General features: G+C 47.8%; 4 protein-coding genes across 4 annotated transcripts; 3 read left to right on the plus strand and 1 right to left on the minus strand.

Moving 5' to 3' along the window:
• On the plus strand, positions 1-6,465 carry LOC6593151. The gene is made up of 14 exons (XM_002018492.2): positions 1-202; positions 325-398; positions 1,777-2,270; positions 2,889-2,996; positions 3,780-3,877; positions 3,945-4,235; positions 4,314-4,550; positions 4,608-4,736; positions 4,819-4,948; positions 5,017-5,139; positions 5,195-5,284; positions 5,345-5,468; positions 5,651-5,961; positions 6,023-6,465. Exons 3-14 carry the CDS (start codon positions 1,881-1,883, stop codon positions 6,176-6,178), a joined length of 2,187 nt encoding a protein of 728 aa, XP_002018528.2. The 5' UTR covers positions 1-202; positions 325-398; positions 1,777-1,880; the 3' UTR covers positions 6,179-6,465.
• Positions 6,466-7,481: 1,016 nt separating this feature from the next.
• Positions 7,482-9,180, plus strand: LOC6593150 (armadillo repeat-containing protein 6 homolog). The gene is made up of 2 exons (XM_002018491.2): positions 7,482-7,648; positions 7,704-9,180. Exons 1-2 carry the CDS (start codon positions 7,532-7,534, stop codon positions 9,000-9,002), a joined length of 1,416 nt encoding a protein of 471 aa, XP_002018527.1. The 5' UTR covers positions 7,482-7,531; the 3' UTR covers positions 9,003-9,180.
• On the minus strand, positions 9,031-10,908 carry LOC6593149 (E3 ubiquitin-protein ligase TRAIP). Its single transcript, XM_002018490.2, has 7 exons — positions 10,777-10,908; positions 10,505-10,720; positions 10,085-10,438; positions 9,970-10,027; positions 9,798-9,920; positions 9,541-9,738; positions 9,031-9,467 (listed from the first exon to the last, which is right to left on the minus strand). The coding sequence occupies exons 1-7, from the start codon at positions 10,890-10,892 to the stop codon at positions 9,234-9,236; spliced, it is 1,299 nt and encodes a 432-aa protein (XP_002018526.1). The 5' UTR covers positions 10,893-10,908; the 3' UTR covers positions 9,031-9,233.
• A 596-nt stretch (positions 10,909-11,504) lies between these two features.
• On the plus strand, positions 11,505-15,975 carry LOC6593148. The gene is made up of 3 exons (XM_002018489.2): positions 11,505-12,096; positions 12,965-13,882; positions 13,948-15,975. The coding sequence occupies exons 1-3, from the start codon at positions 11,762-11,764 to the stop codon at positions 14,927-14,929; spliced, it is 2,235 nt and encodes a 744-aa protein (XP_002018525.1). The 5' UTR covers positions 11,505-11,761; the 3' UTR covers positions 14,930-15,975.
• The last annotated feature ends 1 nt before the right edge of the window (position 15,976 follows it).

Below are 15,976 nucleotides of genomic sequence, written 5' to 3' on the forward strand. Positions count from 1 at the left end.
GTAAGCTAGAGTGACCTGTATACCGGATTCGTGTAGATGTATCGTCTGCCCATACGCCGATCCGTTTCAATCTCCCGAGGAGGAGGAGGTGGCCAAGGCGCAGCAGGATCAGCGGCAACAGGTGGCACAGGGACAGGCCCAAGCTCAGGTTCAGGCTCTGCAACAACAGCAGCAGCAAGCATTAGCGCAGCAGAAACTGCAGGTGACGCGCAACCTCTTTATCACCTCCCACCAACAGCAGCACCTGCCCTGTCGACCAGAACGACACCTTCAGGAGAACATGTCAGTATCAGCCGACATCAGCATAATTTTGCCCACTTGCAGATCGACGTACACTTGGCCGCTTAACGGTGTGAATATGCACGCACCCACTGCTGGAGAAAATCATTGAAATGCAGGTAACATTTGACTAGAAAACATTCATTCATTCCGACTACCGCATCGGCAGAAGAACACCATTTTGGATGTTCTCCTGTTCGGGGGCAGAAATGCATAGGGATTATCAATGTGAAACTGTTTCAGGCTCACAATGATGGACTCCCGCTTCAGAAAGCTCCCTCAGCTCAGCTTTCAGCTGTAGTGTGCGCGAGGACATGTGCGCAGTCCTGTGTGGTGGCAGTGGGTGGCTCACTGTTGGCCCAAAAGGACATCTACTATAAACAGGCGAAACTCAACAGGTTTAAGCTCACTTGGCTCTGGGCGCTCCTCGAGTTCAATCGCGAAAATCCGAGACAATCACGCCTACCGAGAGTAGAATTGCGGGCTCTAGACCCACGGTACATTCCAAGCACTTTCCGCTAATAGATAATTGAATTTTTTGTCATTGTTGTGTGAGAAATTTAATGCGGGAATACGAGGCCGGGGACGAGGCCGTGCAATAAACATTAAAGGAACTTTTTATGTGCGTGCTGTGCGATTGATTGGAAATGCGCTGGGATATGCGATTCGTGTGAATAACAGAACGGGAAGGAGTCTGCAAATATGTACATACTTATATGTGCACACATGCATACTCAAATGAGTTTGGCACGAGTGACTGGCTGCAGCGCAGCCTGCGATATAGTGGGAAATATTCTTGATTATCCGATTAAGCCATATACCTATATTTACACCTATCATGACTTAATGACAATTTGTCAAGGCAATTAAAACTTTAATCAATAAATGTGCTCTTGTGAAGTGTGAAAAGTAAACTGAACTGTCGGAGATACAACAAAGAGGGAAGGATGAAGGATGTGTGTCCACATAGATACGATACACTCGAACTCACGGAGGGAGAGCGCAAGAATAGGATAGTCGGACAGAGGACAGTGCGACCATCGCGTAAAATGTTTACTCAGTCGCTACACTGAGCGAAAAGGGTCGACGATTGCCGCCAGCCAGGGCCTGGGGGGAGCAATCAAATGTGCTTTCAATTAAACTCAAAGTCCCAACCCCTTTTCACCAGCTCCCATCCCCGCACAGCGAGAGCTTCGTTGCCTGGTGGCTCATCCATCAAATTTGTTGTCCTGACGCTTGGACGCTTGTGTGTGGGCCAGTGCTGGAGCTGGGGCTGGGGCTGGGGCTGGGCCGGGGACGGGCAAGGGGAGAGGGGAAAGAGCGGGGGCGTGGTCCGGCTACCCATATGTGTTTATCTGCCATTCTTTGCAATCATTCTACGCGCCCTCCTCGTTACGGCCCCATTGAAACTCAACAAGTGTCGCGCAGTCAAACTATCAGATACAAATTGAACACACACCAATTATGAAAGGCTAACATTCACAGATACATTTGCAGTTCCAGCTCCAGCTCCATCTCCATCTCCAGCTCCATCTCGAGCTATCATCATTTGTGTTTATGAGGACGTCTGCATCTCATATATGTAGACCCTCGTGCCATACATGCTCGCCCGAACAATCAGCAATATGCTAAATGGAAAAGCGCACAAATTGAATACGGACAGCGCCATGCAGCCGGACGTGGAAAAGACGGACCCGCTCGCAGCAGGCGCCAGCGGCAGCAGCACCACCACCGCCCCCACCACCCGCGTTAAGATCGACATTAGTAGCTGCCCCTCGACTAATCCGACAACTGCTGGCGACCCGTCGGGGGGCGGAAGCTCCCACCTCCTGATGGTGCCCGTGCCCACACACCACAATCTGCAGCTAGATAAAATTTCCGTACGCTCGATTAGTTCCGAGGATATATCGAATGGCGGCCCCGGTAGATGCTGCAACGCCGCAGCTCGTAATCCGGCCATAAAAACGGGGCGACGGCTGCAGCTGATGCAGGTGAGTTCAAAGAGGGGCAGATGCCGATGCAGATTCAGGTGGCAGAGGGACACACACATGTGCGAGTATATATGTGTGCTCATATCTGGATCTGGAGCAGCATTAATTAGCGAATACGCATGCATCTTAATTAGCCGGAGTGGTCAGAGTCACGTGCCGCTGAGCGCCACAGACCAGACCCTCTAATGAAGTGTCGCGATTAGCTTGCCACGATAAACACAAATCACGATTCCTTACCCACTTTGCCTTTGCCCCAGTCAGCGATGCGACTGCGGATGGTGAGGCTTGGTCTGGACCAGCTTTGACGGCAAATGAAAATAGATGTAGTATCGACGGCACAGTGGGCCCCCGCATAAAGATCAAGAGCTAGCGTAACTAGAAAAATCCAATGAAACTTCAGAAAGCTCTTTCTTGATCCTTGCAATTATAGAATTGATTCGTGAACACTACATTTGATAGCTTTTATTATGTAAAAGATATGTTTACAGCTATAATTAAAACGTGGAATTTGTTAAGAGTCTTAGACCAGTCCGCACAGTTTTGACCCCCTCCCCTGGCTCCTTGTACTCGTACCACATGCAACACTGCGCTCTCATTGACATGCGAATCCTCTTGCAGATGATAATTCTGCCATTTATACCAATATTGGCATTGATTGTGCAAACTTCGGTGACACTACAAGAGATCCTGGAGTACCGAGCCGCCGTGGCTGACATCGAGACGCAGGTGAGTCCCAGCCGATGCAAAGAAGCAAACAAATCGAAGAGAAGGCAGCCGCCCTGGCCGCACTGAGCACAGGTCCTGCCTGAGTTCTCAAAGGCGTAATTAAAATTTATTGCTGAAATTCAATCATCCGCCAAGTACTATATGTTAGACTGGGGTGGAAAGAGGCGGTGCTCTGGTCTGGTCTCTGGTCTGTGTTCAATGGTCTTTTGGTGGTCACATCAGTGCGCACCAGAAGAAAGCATAGAATCCTCTGCAAATATTTGTTTGTTCAGGTAAGCGCCACGAGGACCCGGTCACAGAGCCCGAGCACTCAGCGTTCGTCCTCCACCCCTACGTGCTCTACACCCACTCCACCCCTTTGTCCACGCGTCCATCTATAATGCAAATGCGTCTTCCGTGGAAAATGTGAAGGAGAGAATGAAAAATTCTGTGTGTGAGGTCGGGCAGGCAGAGCCTGGGACCAAAGTGAATTGATAAGGACGCAATGCGAATATTCCACAGCAACAGTTGCATAGAGAGAGGGAGAGAGAGATAGAGAGAGAGAGAGCGAAAGAGAGGAGTACGGGTAGAGGTTGTGGCACAGGAGTAGGGCTTATGACAAGTGGCTGGGCATGGAGGGTGGGCCCCTTTGAATGGGGTCACGTAGTTAGAATGCAAAATAGACGATAAACAAATCAAGAGAGGGGTTGCTGGTGGAACTTTCCAATTCGAAGCTAAGAGCCAGTGATAGCGCTGGAGCGAAAAGTTCAATCGATGAATCGGTCCTGTCCTCTACCCTCGCAGGTGACCATTGCAACAGACCTGGGAAAGGTGGTCACGCGACTGCAGCTGGAGCGCTCCGAGGTGGCCTTCTACATCTTCACCAACGGCAGCAAGCAGCGGTGAGTGCCCAGCCAACTAAACGCCATTCTGTTCCTGTTCCTGTTCTGAGAGTCCATTCTGGTTCAGGGCCAATCTGACGCAGCGTTTCGCCATCACGGACCATGCTCTGAACAACCTGACCACCTGGAGTGAGATCAGCGTTCCAACGGCGCCAGACGAGGATGAGGACGATCGCGAGATGATGTTGAACAGAAATGACTTCCAGAGTCGGTTGAATGAGTTCCGCGACCGTGTGCGCTTCGAGCCCGAGGAAAGCTCCATCACGGAGGTCATGAACTGGTACACATCCATAAACCGCGGACTGCTGCACCACCTAAACGAACAGATCAAGGAGACGGACAACAGTGGAGTGTGGCGGTGAGTCCTCATTAAAGGCCCTCGTCTATCCTAATACCAACTCTGAGTATCCGATCTCCGATTCTGACTCCCTTGCAGGTATCTCGTCGGATTCAAGAACCTGCTGAAGAGCATCGAGTGCCAGAACATCGCGACCTCTTTCGGCATACGCTACTACGGACGGGGCTCGCTGACAGCCGAGAATTTTGTCTCCTACGTGCGCTACGAGTTCATGGCCCGCGAAATGATCAACTCCACGCTGAACTACGCGCCCATGTTGAAGAGCATGTACACCAACATAACCAGCACCAAGAAGTTCCATCGCGCCAAGAAAATGTTCGTATCAGCGAGTCTCACCTGACCGTTTAACCTGATCCAAGCTCTCTTCTGCAGGAGCAACACTCTTCTGAAGAACAATCCAAATGTTTCGAACGAACGCAGCGCCATCGAGTACTACGAGCTGATGAATAACTACACGGACGATCTGAGAATACTGCAGAAGGCTCTCCGACGTCAGATCAAGTGAGCGATTCCACCAATCGCCAAAACATTCCATTCCCTTGATGACTTTTGGTTTTCTTTGCTTTCTTTTCTACATATTCAGGGAGTATGTAGACAAGACCCTGGTGGAGGCTGACCGAAAGGAGGCCATCGGAATCGCCATCCTCGTCGTCGTCCTGCTTGTGTCACCCGTCATCATCATTTTGGTGCGGAATGCAGCTGCCACCATACAGGTGAGGTGTATCTGAACATGACCAAACAGAGGCCCCTGACCCTGACTGACTTTAATTGTCACTTGCAGCACTACGCCCTGAATCTGTCCCAGAAGGCAAAGGAGCTGAAGCGGGAGAAGCGCAAGAGTGACTCACTGCTCTTCCAGATGCTGCCCCCTAGCGTGGCCATGCAGCTGAAGCAGACGCAACAGGTGGGTAGAAGCTGGCATCCACCCCCTTGAGCAGACCTAATCAAATACTTGGCAGGTTCCCGCCGAGCTCTACGAGGCTGTTACCATTTACTTCAGCGACATTGTGGGCTTCACCGAAATCGCCGCGGAATGCACCCCGCTGGAGGTGACTACCGAGCACGGCGGCACCTAAAAGGTCCATTTAAAGATTTACTATCGTTCGCAGGTAGTGACCTTTCTCAACTCGATCTACCGCGTGTTTGACGAACGCATCGAATGCTACGACGTCTATAAAGTGGAGACCATCGGCGACTCCTACATGGTGGCATCCGGTCTGCCCGTGAAGAACGGTAATTTATGCAAATGTCGCTGTCAGTCAGCCAGCCGTTGACAAGCACCGACCCTTGCTCCCAACTCCCTACCCCGATAAGGATTTGCGCTAATTTAACTTTTATTTGTGCCCATGCGCCATAATTTATGCCATGGAATTTTTTACTCTTCTCACATCCCAACCGCCCAACCCCCGTATCAGGGAACAAGCACATCACCGAAATAGCAACAATGGCGCTTGATTTAATGGACGCATCGTCAGTGTTTCGGATCCCCAGGGCCGGCGACGAGTTCGTTCAGATACGGTGCGGCATGCATACGGGACCAGTGGTGGCCGGCATAGTGGGCACAAAGATGCCTCGCTACTGCCTCTTTGGGGATACGGTGAACACGGCTTCGCGCATGGAGAGCACCGGCGAGGCCCATAAAATACATATCACAGAGGAGATGCATGACTCGCTACAGCAGGTGGGTGGGTTTAAGACAGAGCATCGCGGCCTCATCGATGTGAAGGTGGGTTTCTCCTACTCTGCTGAAGAGAATTGAGTTCCCATGTGGCTTCATTCTATTTCAGGGCAAGGGGCTGATGAGCACCTACTGGCTGACGTGCAAGGATGGGCCTGTACGGGTGCGTGAGGAGATCTCTTGGCGGGCGGACATGCAACCGGTATTCCTGGATCATCTCAAACTGCATCCCCCAATCGACTACAAGCTGCCCAAGCGAAAATAAGCCGCAAGTGGTACATACAAGTGTACGTGGCGTATGTCTAGCCTAGGCCAAATTACTGTTATCTATTCACGTATCCGTGTGCAGGAGTGCGTGTATGTAGTTGCTGCTTTCTCCGTTTCTGTTGCTGTTGCTGTCGCTCTCTGTCTCAGTGTGTATGTGCCATGTCCTAGAATCTATCTGTGTGTTCCACTTTTCTTCTGTTTTGACGCTTTGACGCCCATGCGTCTCCATATAATCTGCAATGTGAACAACGAGAATGAAAAGATAAAATACATACAATTTATAAACCAAACATCTTTCCAACTGATTGGCGGCGGCCGCGTCTAACTTATCGAGCTTAACTTAAAGAGACATGGAATATACTGATATCTACAGAGACCAAGCACTGGTACACGGATCAGGATATATATACAAGAAACTAATCAAATGCATGAATAGGCCAAACAAATGCAATCTAAGACAAGGTCTTTATTAATTACGTTTGAAAGCAGCTTTACATAATATTATCGAAATAGGGTATACAAATGCCCATACACTGGTTGACAAGAAATGAATCTGCAAATACCAACAACATTGACGTCACAGGACTGAGCCTGTTTTTGTTGTTGAACATTTTTGTGGAAACCGGGTTTTTGTCAAAATACAATACATGCAAGTACTTAAAAGTATTTAATCTTGAACAAAATTGATTCAGCAATCATATAAAATTACGTGGCAAAGATGGAAGATGTATATAGCTAGTAATATTCGACGGAAGGTCAAAAACCAGGAATTCGTCGTAATAACCGGTTGACAACAGTGATCCCCGGCAACACTAATTTGTATACCCTAGGGAAAAGGATATTATAGAATTGAGAAAATGTTTGTCATCCCAAGGCTCCGTAGGTATCACGATCGAGACATACATATCTTCATAACAATTAACAAAATAGGGTATACAAAGGCTTATACACGCATCATGTCTTCAAACACAAGCAACATTGCGACTGTGTTTTTGTTGAAACTATTTTGTTTAAACCTTGTTTTAGTCAAAATACAATAAAAGCAAGTATTTAGACTATATCAGTCAATTAGAAAATAGGTTCGTTAAAAAGATAAAATTATGTGGGCATGGCTAAATGTTCTATATAGCAAGTAATATTTGACGGAATATCAAATATCACGGAATATTGGTGGAACTTGAATAATTCGTCAGTATATTTACGGTATATTTTTTAAATAAGACGGTATACTTCTGAGGGTCAGACCGTATATTTTATCGCACTAGACAAAATTGAAGTTACCTGCTCTTGCAGCTGTTGACTCAGCCAAACTTTTTGAGACAAAAAGGTAAAGAAAGTACACAAAGCTGTCATGGCCAAGATAATTTCCCAAGACACCTTCGATGGTGTGGTCCAGGAGAATGTGCTGGAGTTCTCCATGAGCCCGGCCGAGGCAAAAGAGGAGACAATCAAACAGTTCGAGGCACAGGTGCGTAGGATGGGATATTACTAGAGACAGCGTGACCCGAAAAGACTATTTTCAGGGAATAAATCTGGCCAACATTATTAAAGATTTGGCTGTCAATCCGCAATCCGGCAAACCCTTAATCAACGAGATGGTGGACAAAATTAAAACGCATATAGGCCAGAAGGAGGCGGACACTCCCCAGCTGCTGGATCAACTGGCAATCTTGGACGAGGAGTGCCAGAAGTCGCTGGCGCACCGGGTACTTGCGGGAAAGAATGGAGCTCACGATGCATTGATCACTTTGCTAGAACAGACCCTGGCCGCGGCAGAGACGGAGCCAGAGAGAGACCAACATGATGCTGTGCTGAAAAAATGCCTGCAGGCCGTCAACAGTTTGACAAACAAGCAACCGGACTTGTTCGATGCGGAGGCAATGGCTGTGGTCCTGAAGCTGCTGGCACTCAAGCAGGAGAATCGACTGGAGATTACCATCCTGACGTTGCAGTGGTTGCAGAAAGCCTGCATCATGCATGAAGTTAACCGCCAGAACATAATGAACACACCTGCTCTGAAGCTGCTGAAGCCGCTGCTGACCAAGGACAATGCTCGCCTGATGAGCGAGCTGACTGCCGTGTTCCGCTTCCTTGTGCTAGACGACGACATACGCATGGAGTTTGGCTGCGCCCACGAGCACGCCCGGCAAATAGCCAACGAGTTTCTCCTGCCACTTGTGGAGCTGCTGCCGGCATACCAGGAAGTGGATGTGCTGGGTGACTTACTGCTCACCATTGGCACACTGGCAGTGCGCCAGGAACTGTGCACTGCTATCGATGAGGCGGGCGGCCTGAAGACTATCTTTGAGATCATGAGCAATAACCTAGAAGAGGTGCGTTTGAACCGCGAAGCCTTGAAGCTATTGCGAGCCATGGCCGGTCACGACGCAGTTAAGGCTCACATTGTGAATCAGGGGGTGGCGCCCATCATCAAACAGCTCCTAGAGACACACCAGTCAAACGAGAATATTGTAGCCGCTGCCTTGGCCTGCATTACAACGCTGACGTTGCGCGTCAAGGAGCACAGTACGGCCTTCTTCGAAACAGGAATCGCCGAGGTACTTGTAGAGGCTATGCGTACTCATTCCAGCAACAAGATTGTCCAGCGAAACGGGGCCTGGGCCATACGAAACATGGTATCGCGTTCGCGCAGCCAATGCGAGACTTGGATCTCGTTTGGTGTCGAGGATCTACTCAACACGGCAATGACAGAGCACCCAAGCGTGGCGCAGGACATTAAGGCCGCTCTGCGGGATCTAGGCTGCACTGTCCAGCTGCGCGAGGAATGGACTGGCACAGCTGAGAAGAAGATTGCTGCCTAGCACAAGCACTCATTAATAACAGCGACAATTGATTATGTATTTTGTATTTTTATAACCTAGGTATAACTTCATTATTCTGCATGCCAGCACGAGCTACACACTCACTCCTACTACTGATAAATCGTGCATTTGCTAACCTAAAATATCATCCTCAATAGCTATCGCAATCTATTCACAACTGAGGCAGTCTTGGTTAATTTATTTCCCTAATAATCAGACTATCCGCGGCGCCTATTTGCCGATCTTAAAATTGCGCAGCGTTCCGGCCTTCAGGCGCTGGTTGACATTCCTGGCCAAAGGTGCCTGCACGCCATTAGCTTGACTCTCCTCCTCGGCGCGCTGCGCAAAGGGATCTATCTTTTCGGAACCGCCCATTCCATTGTACACAAAGTTTGAGCCCATGGTTGCCGCCACCCCAGAACTGCCTGAGCCCAACAGCAGACGCGGTTTCTTGAATATCGAGTACTGCAAGAGACGCATAGGATTATTATTATCATTTTCGATTTGCTGGGCCATCTGCTATCCATCGTTAATTTACCTTTGAACTAAGATCACTGCTAGTTTTGCGCACGGTGCCGCTGGCCATACTCACACCGGAGGCACCACTCATTATAGGAGATATGCTGCTGAGTCCTGTGCTGCACTTGGTATTCAGAAGGTGACTCAGCCCCACGCTGCTGGACTTGATGTTGAGGTATGGGGAATTCGACTCTTCAATGCGCTTGATGTTTTCCTTCTGCAATTGGTTCCGATGCGTGACAGCGATCTTTCAAGTCTTTGTATCCGAGTACTTACAATTGTGGGCGAAATGGTGATACGCTTCTCATCACGCTTCAGCGCCATAATGTTGCTGTTCAGACCGGTCGAGCTGTTGGGCGAATCCACATTGATCGGTTGATCCCGTTCCAAAGCAAGAAGCTGAAAGAGATTCGCGTGAATCAAGGGCAACTATAGAGAACTTAGCTACCTTCTCCTGGTTCTGGTAAAGATCGCTCTCCAGATGCGAAATCCGCTCTTCCATCGTACTGCAACACAGAGAAGCCAGATTAGATCAACCAACTCCCTCAGGCATGCATGCTCACCGCTTCAGGTCGATTTCCTTGCGCAAATCATTCTGCACCAGCTTAATTATGTTTCGAAGCTCCGTCTTCTTGTTCTCGCACTGCCGCAGCTCCCGCTTTAGTGTGGATACCCAGCTTGCCAGGACATAGGGATTGGCCTCATTCTTGAGCAGAAGCTCGGCATCCGCAGAGCTAGCAGCCAGAATGGCCGAAACACCTTCCATTGATTGGACTTGGAGTTTAAGAGACTTGTTCTCCCTGCGCAAGCCATCCAGCAGTTGGGCTTCGCTCTTAAGGAGGCTAATCTGTTCCACGTAGCTGCTAACCAGGAACTCCTTCTTCTGCACCTTCTGTTCGAGACCAGCGATGGTCTTGCTGTAAAAAGAGGGCAAGACTGCAAGATTGTGGTCTTTCCTTTGTCACTTGCAAAACGTTACTCACAGGCACTTCTTTTGCGTATCCTTCAGCTCCTTTAGTTGCTGCTCCACCTTTTTGAACTCCTTCTCCTTCATTTTCACGGCTAGATTTGCGTTGTCCAGCTGCTCCTGCAGTGAGCCAACATCGATCCGACTAACGTCCAGGTTAGCCAGGTTGAAGTAGACGCGCCAAATGTGCCGGGTGGTGCATTTGTTGCGGCACTGGGGGCATGTCTTGGAGCTGCAAATGGAACCTCTTAAGTTGCATTAACAACGCACAAGTCCCGACGGCTTTACCGATCCAGCCATTGGTTGAGGCAGTTGTGATGGAACAAGTGGCCACAGATGGTGACGTACACCTCATCAGATTGTGCGAAGAGTTCGGCGCAAATAACGCAATTCAAATTCAACATTATTTAACTCGATGCACTACATAAAACAGTTATTACGGTAACAAAAATTCACACACGCCGTCCAGTTTGGCGCGTATCAAAACAGCTGGGCCACAAATAATATATATCGATTGTACTTCGCAGTTTCGATAGTAACATACTATTCTTTAAAAAAATCATCTTTAAGATGATTTATACTAGATTTATACTAGACAGTGATTATCTACAGCAGTAATTTAGCACCATGCTTTTTGAGCGTCTTCAATGTGTTTTAGAACATTTCAGACGGAACAATCGGTAGTATCGATATAAATAGTAGGGGTATCATTAAAAGAAATGTATATTATTTAAGGTAAAGATCAAAGGGTTATTCGTATGGAAACGAAAAAAAATGCAGTAAGTATAAAGTATTTATCTGTTGGAAAGTTTTCCGTATACGAAGTGGTATTAAACTTAAGTTGTGGAAAACTCCGCCAAATAATGTACAAATAAATCATACATCGACACACCGATAACATTTCATACCATCGCACTATCGAGTGTTTTGCAGCTGAAAAACGCGTTCAATATTAGCATAATATATATAATGTAATTATATATATTTAATTATACTATTTTATTTCGTATTATTCATAATCATCCGTCGGTCCGGTCAGCTATATTTAAAAATTGCTGAAGCCAGAGGAAAGGTGGAAGTTTTGCATGCGCACTAGACACCTTGTCAACGCTAATTCGTTTTTGTTGGACCCACACCAACGAAGCAGTCAGTGGCGAAGGAACGAAGAAAGCAGAAGAAATCCAGACAGGACCAGAGAAGAAGGAAGAAAACGCCAAATTAACAGCAGTGCGGACAACGAGAAGAAATCCATCGCATCGCCTCGTCGATTACAATGGCTAATATGATTAGCAACAGCCAAAACTCCAGCGCCAACAACAGCAGCTGCAACCAGAGCAATAGCGCCAACTACACTTACAAAAACCACAATAGTGTGAGTGTGGACAGCGGAAACAGCAGTGGCGAGGCGCGACTTCGCGATGTCTGCAACATGCTCAACCCCGGGCCCAGCAGCCACTACATGATACCAACAGGTGGCTGCTCGTACGATCACATCATTGCGCTGATGCGGGACCTCGACCTGCAGGACGACGGAATTGTCCTGAACGCCAAAATCAAGACCATCGAAACGGACTTCTGCAACATTGTGCACGACGAATCGATGCTGTGGTATGTGTCTTATTTGCCTAGTCTGCTTGTGTGTGTGAATTGGTGTCCCATTGATGATTAATAATATTATAAGTAGTATGTATGGTTTTGTTGTTGTTGGTGCTTTTTTTTCCCGCATATACGTAAATGTACATATGTATGTATGCTTGTATCACATGTATATACAGTGAGTCGCAAAAGAATACGGCTAGTGTAAGACAAGCGACCAGAAAAGCTGTTAGGATGGAGATGATTGCATGCATGAGTGTAGGTCATACGTGAGCCGCCAAAGCTTATCACAAAATTCGTATTTTTGTATGCCCCAAGATTCCGCTATTTGGGGAGGCACTTGATTCAGTGTGGTTTCACAGGAGTCGGCGCCCAGAATGAGGTTACACCAGCTCTACTAGACGGCCGTACAGACAGACAGTCAGGCTGACATGGCTATATCGACTCGGTTGTTGATGCCCACCAATAATAATATTATATACGTTATGAAGTCGGAAACGTTCCTTCTTGCTCTTAATAGATCCCTATTTGAAACACACATATTTTTATATCTGTTGTGATCGAAAATAGGATCAATATTAGAATACCATACACTTCTGAGATGCACTGTATATACTACTGATATGTGAGCGCGCGAGTCGTTGTTTGTTTGCAGCGTGTCTTAAAAATTTACAACTTTTCATATAATTAATCGATGTGCGAGAAGCCTCTTACCATTGAAATAGTTCAAATTGAACATTTTCTCCGCTGTTTGCTTATCAAATAATGTTGTCTTTCACGAGAAACTAAAGTTATGATACATATATATATATATATATACATATGTATATGTATTATAAGCATATGTTCATGATTTTGCATTTGTATTACTCATACACAGCGAATCCATGGAGTACATGAACAGCAAGGCACTCGCGGATGGCGATACAGCGCTGAAGTTTGCTTTGCTATTCTCGTCGCGGACCTTCGATGCCCTGGCCATGAATTCGACCAAGGTGCGCAGCTCCATGCTCAAGATCCTAGAGACAAACTTCATTAATGCGGATGCGTATCGGCTACGCGACAAGAATCGTCTGTACAACTCGATCACGCTGCTGGGCGAGTACTACCATCGGGTCCGGCTGGCGGACAACGCTCCCATTACCATACTGGGCGAGTCGCTGCTGAATCTGCTGACGCGCGAGCTGAACGACACCTCGGTGGTGATCAATACACGCCTGGCCCGTCTCGTTCTCTCACAGATCACGCTCAACGGGGAGATGATGCGCAAGCGCCACACGGCGGATATCAACCAGCTGCTGTTCCACATCAGACGACACCTGATCATGCAGCCCGCGCTGACGGCCAAGGTTAAGGCCATGCTCCTCATGGTCCTGGACCTGTTCTATAGTCACTTCAAGAACGTGGGACACGACCTGGAGGCCATGTATACCAACTATTTGGTTGTGGAGGAGGGCGAAGAAGATGGCGCCAATAACAATGGCTCCAGTGCACAAAATTCCGCTGAAGAGAACGGCTCCAGTGCCAATACCTCCGTCCAGGACCAGGAAACGTACGAGGGTAAAGCCACGACTAAAAAATGGAGCGAGCAGGTCTGCGAGGACTCCTTCTGCGACATTGGCTACGGCGAGGCAGATCCGGGTGAACAAAAGTATCAAGAAAATGTAACAAATTCCTATCCTTCCAACACCGCCTCTGAGCCTGGCCCACGCCATGTACGCCGAGGCTATCAGCCGCGACAAGCACCAAGACCACTGAAGCTGCAGCAGCATCATCAGCAACCTTCAGCTAACGTAGAGTACGTATATCGCACTGGAATCGCTTCCACTGTAATGCAATCATCTGTTTCGATTCCTCCGACAGCCCCCAGTCCGACCAATATCCCTCCATGGCCAGCAGCGAAGACCGTGACGAGAGCAAGCCCCTGCCCAGCTGGCGAAAGACACGCTTCAATCGCAACCACGAGGGCAACCAGAGTAACGGTCGCTCGCGCGACCAACAGAGGCGCTACAGCGTAAGCTGCGACGACGACCAGCACAGCGTGCGCAGCGAAAGCGGAGGAAACTTACGCCTCTATACCATTCAAGACCGCAGGAAGCACTCTCAGGAGAGGCACGAGCGCAACATGAGCGGCGGTGCCAACTACAACAGCATTGTGAACTCCAACTGGGACCAACGCGACCGAGACGATCGCAGTGAGCGCTCCTACATGAGCAACTACGAGCGTGGCAATAACTACAAGCGGGGCGGACGCTTCAATAATCGCAACACCTACGACAAACCGCCGCGTTTCCAAAAGCAGCAACAACAGCTCCAGCAGCATCCAGGCGGTCACCAGAAGATACACAGCGATACTTGGCGCCGCTCGAACACGGCCATTAACAGCTCCTATCAGGATGAGAACTGTGCGTTCAACTCCAACGGTCCGGAGTCAAACAGTCGCAGCTCGTCCAGGGCCCGCACCCTGCCCCGACCAGCCAAGTCACAAATGGACAAACCCAATACGTATCGTTACAACCAGAGTCCTACTCGTGGAGGAGGAGCTGGGGGACCACGTAGCTTCCCCCGCTACAGCAGTCAGAGTAGTTTGGCCAGCGAGGCGTCCAGCACATTCGATCGACGCCAGCAAAATTCGCCGCATAATCCGCAGCACCAGCACCAACGCCATCGCAACTTCACACGCCGCTCACAGCCGGACATCCATCAGCCGCAGAACGAGGAAAACTGGGACCGCCGTGGGCAGGAACAGCCGCCGCCGGCACCCTCAGGCAAGGAGGAAAACGAGCTGGTGCGCAATGCACAACAAACCACCAAGTACATGAACTATCTGTCCGCGCAGAAATGAGACAGGCCGCCGGGATGGCGATCAACCCGGCGTCGGCGTCGGCGTCAAAAGCTGAAGGAAAAGCTGGCGAGCATGGAGGGATTATCATAAGTAAAATACATTTTATAAACTAATTATTTTAGTTTGTAAGTCTAAAGCAGGTTTTTGTCCACCACTTCCAAAACTACTTCGAAAGCTATTAACCCTATTTAGAATATTTTCAATTGTTCATTGAATTTGCTGTTATGTTTTCCAAATTAACTTGTGCAACTAGCTACGAGTAGACTGTTTTGTTTCCCGTCTAAACCTGAGCTCAAATGTCAAATTGTACCATACCCCCAATCCCTAGCCACCCTATTTTCGTCTCCAATCTGATCCGATCACAAGCAATTCTCAAATCCAAACAAAGGCTCAAGCAACACAAAACAACACACACGCATGCATGCATCATTACATTACACATCGGATCCAATCAACTTGTAAATATCAATATAGTATATACGAATGTCTTATCTATGACTATAGTCACACACCATACACACGCACACCCACACCCACAAACAGTCACACTCATTTTTAAATATATAAATATACAATTTGTTTAGAAACTAAGTACAAAAAGTCAAGGAATCAAGATAAATCCTATTTCTATTGAAAGCGAAGCCCTGTTGGATAAATGTTACACACACGTTGAGCATATAAAATCGTATTTTAGCTAAATATATACTTATACATATATATACTAAATGTCATGTTACTGTGCAGATTCAGCAAATTTATTAAACAAAATATACACATCATGCATACAACTAAAGCTATTTTTAAAGAACATTTTGTAAGGCCCTTTGTTGAAACAACAATGTCAGCCAGAAAGTAGAGGATAGTGAGGAATACGAATATGATTGTATAGTAACAACGTAGTCATATCTATAGCTAAAACCATGTTCGGGGATAACACAAAACAGTTCTCAGCATGCGTATATGACACAAACACTAATCGGAATACACATACATACGCTATGTTTAACAAATTTGAATATAATAAACTATTACATAAAGATGCAGTAC

This window comes from Drosophila persimilis, unplaced genomic scaffold (genome assembly GCF_003286085.1).
Source record: "Drosophila persimilis strain 14011-0111.01,24,50 unplaced genomic scaffold, DperRS2 tig00000002-arrow-pilon, whole genome shotgun sequence".
Lineage (NCBI taxonomy): Eukaryota > Metazoa > Arthropoda > Insecta > Diptera > Drosophilidae > Drosophila > Drosophila persimilis.

Bases quoted from the DNA above. Each gene is read 5' to 3' on its own strand.
- LOC6593151 (XM_002018492.2), top strand. From the start codon at position 1,881: ATGCTCGCCCGAACAATCAGCAATATGCTAAATGGAAAAGCGCACAAA. The intron at 2,997-3,779 runs GTGAGTCCCAGC...CTACCCTCGCAG, and splicing joins TGGCTGACATCGAGACGCAG to GTGACCATTGCAACAGACCT. The intron at 5,469-5,650 runs GTAATTTATGCA...CCCCCGTATCAG, and splicing joins CGGTCTGCCCGTGAAGAACG to GGAACAAGCACATCACCGAA.
- LOC6593150 (XM_002018491.2), top strand. From the start codon at position 7,532: ATGGCCAAGATAATTTCCCAAGACACCTTCGATGGTGTGGTCCAGGAG. The intron at 7,649-7,703 runs GTGCGTAGGATG...GACTATTTTCAG, and splicing joins TCAAACAGTTCGAGGCACAG to GGAATAAATCTGGCCAACAT.
- LOC6593149 (XM_002018490.2), bottom strand. From the start codon at position 10,892: ATGTTGAATTTGAATTGCGTTATTTGCGCCGAACTCTTCGCACAATCT. The intron at 10,028-10,084 runs GTGAGCATGCAT...TCTGTGTTGCAG, and splicing joins AAGGAAATCGACCTGAAGCG to TACGATGGAAGAGCGGATTT. The intron at 9,468-9,540 runs GTAAATTAACGA...CGTCTCTTGCAG, and splicing joins GCAGTGATCTTAGTTCAAAG to TACTCGATATTCAAGAAACC.
- LOC6593148 (XM_002018489.2), top strand. From the start codon at position 11,762: ATGGCTAATATGATTAGCAACAGCCAAAACTCCAGCGCCAACAACAGC. The intron at 12,097-12,964 runs GTATGTGTCTTA...ACTCATACACAG, and splicing joins CACGACGAATCGATGCTGTG to CGAATCCATGGAGTACATGA. The intron at 13,883-13,947 runs GTACGTATATCG...TTCCTCCGACAG, and splicing joins CAACCTTCAGCTAACGTAGA to CCCCCAGTCCGACCAATATC.